General features: G+C 35.2%; 1 protein-coding gene across 1 annotated transcript; it reads right to left on the bottom strand.

Moving 5' to 3' along the window:
- Nucleotides 1–4,816: 4,816 nt before the first annotated feature.
- Nucleotides 4,817–5,621, bottom strand: LOC109213161 (dirigent protein 22-like). Its single transcript, XM_019376917.1, has one exon. It carries the CDS (start codon nt 5,570–5,572, stop codon nt 4,988–4,990), a length of 585 nt encoding a protein of 194 aa, XP_019232462.1. The 5' UTR covers nt 5,573–5,621; the 3' UTR covers nt 4,817–4,987.
- Between the last annotated feature and the right edge of the window lie 289 nt (nt 5,622–5,910).

Below are 5,910 nucleotides of genomic sequence, written 5' to 3'. Positions count from 1 at the left end.
GTGTACCTGGAATTGAGATAAAATGAGAAAGTCGATAGTCAGCCAAACAGCAACACAAACAGGTGTAAACTCAGCAGGAAAACACAGCAGTTCCAAATCAAAACCCAGGGAGTAAGGACAGATGTAGCAGGCTTCAGAATGACTTCAAATAACCAAATAAACCAACTGAAGTTGAAGAGCAGGCCTGGATGAACTACTACAATCGAAAATCAGCAGATCTGGAGAAGTTTTATACTATTTTTATTGATTTTCAGGTTTGGTTTCTAGGATCTGATTTGTATCTAAACTATCTACTTTCTATCAGAGTTTTGGATTTTTCAGTAGGTTTTGGATCTGAAACTCTTTTTTTTTTGAATTTTTCAGAGTTTTGCTCTCTAGACTTCTAAGAACTGATTTGAATTTTTGAATTTCAAATTTTTGGGATCTCTAAACTTGTGTGGATTTTTCAGATTTTTAAAACTTGTATTGTAAGGCAAGGCAATGCCCTTTTATAGACAAAATTAGGGCTGCCTTCAGATTTTCACTTTACCCCTAAGTCCCTCTTTTATTTTCACTTTTTAGCTAGTTAGTCCCTAAGGTTTTGACTTGTTTCTCAAGTTAAACACTAAACTACTGAAATTCTAATTAAAACCCTCCTCTAGAAGATTCTGGGAGGTTCTAGTTTCAACTACATCATTGTTTTCTATTTAGGAATACCCAAACTAACCCTGAATACCCCTGAATTTTACTAATCAACCCTAAACCCCTTTTACCTTATTTAGTGACTATGATTAATTCAAGGACCACACTATTCAGCTATAACCACAATTCTTCAATCAACAAAATTAAACTATCCTTGTTTTAATTTGAATTAATTGCTTGATCTATATATCTTACGACTACTGTATTATTGATCTAAACAAACCACTCAAACTCGAGACTAAAATCTTATTAGCCAAAGCAAACATGGATCATTTAATTGAAACTAAACACCAAATCAAATATCAGAAAAACAAAACCAGAATTAAAAGAAAGAATCAGTAGAAACAGAAATCAATAAACCCTAAAATGACTAAAGATTGATCAATGTTATTCAATTGGGATCAACAAATACGAGCAAATATTTACACTACCCTATTGCAGTCTGAACACTAAGTAATAATAAGAATTTTTTTTAAAAAAAACATAACAACAGAAGCAGACATGGAAAAACAAGAACAAAAAAAAAAGATGAAATACCTCTAATTTTGGCTCAGACTCAGATCTAATCAGGCTTTTGGAGCTATTTGGACCAAAATCGTCTTTAATCATGTGTTTTCAATGAGAAAACACACGATTAAAGTCAGTTGTAGTGCCAAATCAAAGAAATTCCGACTTTGAAGAGTTAGGGTTCTTGGCCGGACCTCGATCCAAAATTTGAGAAGATGGGGTGATGTTTGAGGGTTATAGGCTATGGATTTATGAAGAAAGAGATGAGGAGGATATATGGTGTGAGTTTGGACTGGTTTGGAGAGAGTAGGGTTTTGGGCCGGATTTTAGATATAATATTTGAGAAGATTGGCTAGGAATTGAAGGAGATGGTTTTAGGGGTTGGAAAGAGGAGAGGGAGAGGATTCAAGGGTGTAATTTTGGGCGGATTTGGAGCATCGCCGCCGGCGGAGGCAATTTCCGGCCGGCGGCAGACGGCGGAGGATGGTGGAGACACGGTGAGGACGGTGGTGACAGGGTGGACGACGGCGAGTACGAGGAAGATGGAGAGTTGTCTCTATAATTTGTAAAGTGTTATTACACTTTTATGTAAAATGAAGGACTAAATCTGGGCCGTTGGATTTGGGAGTATGGACGGTCAAAATTAGTTGACGCCAAAACGGCGTCGTTTTTTTATGGGGGGGGAGCTGGACCGGGTGTCTGAGACGGTTTTTGGGCTTGGACCGGGTTTCCTTAGGGGTTTGGCTTGGGCTGTCGAATTTTAATAAACGTGGCCCAATTAAACCCTTTTTCTTTATTTCCTTTTCCTTTAATTCTTTTCTTTTATTTGTTTTTCTCTCTTTCTTTCTTTTTCTTTTCTTTCTTTTTTAATCTTAAAACTTAAAAATACACCCCACAATTATTTCAAACTATCTAATTAAACTACAATTAGTCTAATATCAAAAAATTAACAAACCTAAAACTAACATTAAAATCAAACAAAACAAAACAAGGTTTCTTTGTGATTTTTCTTACTAATTAGTCTAAAAATGTAAATATTAAATTCTAAATGCTCCTGCAATTTTTTTATTTTTATATGACTTATCATGCACACACAAATAAAAATAACACAAAATACGCAATTAAATCCTAAAAATCAAATAATAAAAGAAACAATCCTAATTCTAAGAATTCTATAGGAGTAATTTTAAACGAGGCAAAAATCACGTGCTCACAGATACTACGAAGATTTAGTGATTTCTTAAAATCACTAAATCATCAGTTTTCGACGACGCCAATCATCAGTTTCGACTTTTGCTAGATCTCCTAAAACAGTACGTACAACCCTCCTCAGAAGAACTGTAAGAAATAAGTGAATTTATTTACCAACTTAATTAATTGAGACAATGATTTATTTAGAATTGTTTAATTCTGTCAAAACCAACAACAAAAATATTACGGAGAAGGGTCATATTTACCCTTCTACTATTGAAAATAAGTTATATTTATCCCCCGTTTCAGTTTGTTAATAAATCCACCCCTACCGTTATACTTTAAGTTTATTTATACCCCTCATCCATTGAATCTCTCATCCCAGCCTTAAAAAGCATGCCATCATTGGACGAAAAGACACGCCCCATTTTAAACAAATAACCCGCCCGACCCAGCTACTAAATCCAACCCCCCTATCGACCAAAAACTCCCTAAATTAAATCCCTCTTCCTCTAACAGAAAGTGGGCAAAAACTAAGGTTCTTCCATATACTAATTGGGTCCATTGAAAAGCTTTCTCTCTCACATGCTTTGTATATATTGTTGTAGAAAAGAGCAGAAGAACTGAGTGTGCATTAGAAAATAATTAAAATTCTTTGGATTGAACACGGGTTCGAGCCCGTGGAAGCATCCACTAATACTTGCATTAGGTTAGGTTATCTACATCAACCCCTTGGGTACGGCCCTTCCTCGAACCCTGCGTGAACGCGGAATGCCTTGTGCACTGGACTTCCCTCTTTGGATTGAACACGTTAATTCTATAAACAAGGCTTGGGAAAAATAAAAAAAAACAATATAAGCAAAAAGAGTCTACGGCTGCCTTATCCGTAACTCGTGAATAATGGCCAGCTTCAAGTCTTGGCATTTTAATACTTGAGTTGTTAGTTGAAATGGATAATCGTTAGACTAAATAGTTCTAATAAAGAAATAAGAAGAAAACAGTAAAGGAAGGAGGCGAGAAGCAGCAAAGAAAATATTACTGGAATTTGGAAGGAGGGAAAAAGGTAATTTATTCATTACAGAAAAGGAATATTATTTTTGGTCGATGGGGGTTGGGTTAAGTAGCTGGGTCGGGCGTGTTATTCATTTAAGAATGGGTGGGTCTTTTTGTTCAACGACGACATGCCACGTGGATTTTTAAGGTTGGGATGGTGGATTTAACGGATGAGGGGTAAAAGTAAACCTAAAGTATAACGATAGGGATGAATTTAGTAGCAAACTAAAACGAGGGTAAATATAGCTCATTTCTAATAGTAGAGGGCAATATATGACCCTTTTCCGAAAATATTATGTTGCCTTTGATCGGTACTGACCAACGAATAAAACAATTGATTATCTTGTAATCTTTGAAAGCCTTGCATAAATATTTGATGCGTGATCAATTATTATCCCTAGAAGAATAGAAAAACAACGGTTTGCCGGAGAGAAGAGGGGAGAGATGAGAGAAAAAAGGAAAATGGTGTAACTAAATCACTTGATTGAACGCACAAATAATGGATTAGGAGCCTTTTAAGGTGTATTGTATTTATTTTGTAACTAAAATGTATTTAGGTCGGATAAATATCAAAACATGGACATATTTCGTAATAAGGTTTCAAATAATGCATAGGAATGAAAAAATCTCGTACAACACTATAATTAATGCGCTTAGAACCAAAAATGCAATTTTCCCTTTTAAAAGAAGAATATTCCTAGCGGAAGCCATTAGGCATTATTATTAGCCATACAAGAAAGTAGGAATACTTTTCTTCCTGGAATTACAAGCAAATTGTGTAAAGAAATATTGCTGAACAAGTTTAATTTGTTCATTCTGCACATTGGATTTAAATTAATAATTATATATGTAAGTAACTTCTTAAAACAAAATACAAACTTTGAACTAAAATTATTTTGTTCGGGCGAATCCGTATGCCTCCTGCTATCTCCGTCCCTAACTGCCGTGCTGGTTCCACTTTCCAAGCAGGCGACAACTTGGCCATTAAGATTGAAGTGTATCAACAAAGAAATACTAAAGCAACAAATTAAATAGCTGATGAGATGTTTAGTTATACTAATAATTTAGTTTATTAACAACTCTATCTTGTTGTCTTTCAATGTCAGACTAATCATGATTATACGCATGGTATAAAGCAAGTGGACCACATATATACTCAAAACGAACATTAAAAGCAATTGTGACGGTCACATTTTGAGAGCACTTTTGCAAAAGTAGAAATTCCTACAACGATCCTTCAGCGCACAGATTTATATTCTAAGTTTAGTTACAATTTCTTCTTCCTCTAAACAATACTATAAAGTTGACTGAAGTTCCTACAACGTTTACACGCAGCGAACCGTTCGAACTTTTGCAATGGAATTTCACTAAATAATGGAAATTATTTTCACAACTATAATTTATTTCTCGTCTTATAAAATGTAAACTCAAGTCTCAACATGATGTCAAATTACACAAATACTGAAATAAAAAATGAAAAACACCATAGAAATAGAGATTCAAAAACAAAATAATAAAATCAGCAACTCCATTCCCAGCATGCAACAAATACAACTCAGTAATGCAATACTACAACATTATACTCAACAATAGCATCACCACTACTATTACTCAAAAAATACGTCTTTGCGGTGGCGACGCCGCGAGCTAGCCGGAAAACACCAGAACCACCGACAATCGGCATTTCTCTATATTCATTTAAAACTGTGTTACGGCCAAGTAGACTAAGTGTACTACCATTATATTTCCCATTAGTAAACACAAAATTAAGACTCATTAATAAACTAAACTCATCAATAGAAGCTGCACCTACAATTCCTTGAGCTCGTCCAATAGTTGTTGAATTGATTTCTGGTCCTATTGTCAATCTATCGTCTAAAACTGCTAACAGACCAAAAGATGTAGGAGAATGAGAAGTAGAATTGGCTTGTGCAATTGGTATTGCAGTTGGGTTTTTGCCACTAACTATATCGTGAAAGTAGAAATGAAGTTTGGTTATTTTTGGTTTTGCATGGGATAGTTTTTCGAACCATTGTTCTATTGCTTTTGGTCCTTGGGAAATATTGGCATGAGCAAATGGAATTGAGAATATGGTAATAGCAATGGAGCAAAGCAATAGAATTAGGTTTAGCTTTCCCATTTCTCTAATTCGTTGTGTCTTTGATTTCTCCCAAATGTCATGAGTTTTCGACAAATATATAGAGAGGTCGGGAACTTTGGTGTAACCGGTAAAGTTGTTGCCGTGTGACGAGGAGGTTACGGATTTGAATCGTGGAAACACCTTCTTGCAGAAATGTTGGGTAAGATTGCGTACGATATACTAATGGCGCCACATTGAACCGAGGGGTGTCAAGCGACGCCCCTTCGCCGAAAAATTACACTATATTGCTAGATAATTTTTTTATTTTATATATATTTACTATACGTTGACTCCCTTGATTTTTCGATGTATCTAATTATTTATATTTTGACACCCCT

The sequence above is a fragment of the Nicotiana attenuata genome, unplaced genomic scaffold, assembly GCF_001879085.1.
Source record: "Nicotiana attenuata strain UT unplaced genomic scaffold, NIATTr2, whole genome shotgun sequence".
Taxonomy (NCBI): Eukaryota; Viridiplantae; Streptophyta; class Magnoliopsida; order Solanales; family Solanaceae; genus Nicotiana; species Nicotiana attenuata.
This window is presented reverse-complemented; position numbering and strand designations above follow the sequence as displayed.

Bases quoted from the DNA above. Each gene is read 5' to 3' on its own strand.
- LOC109213161 (XM_019376917.1), bottom strand. From the start codon at position 5,572: ATGGGAAAGCTAAACCTAATTCTATTGCTTTGCTCCATTGCTATTACC.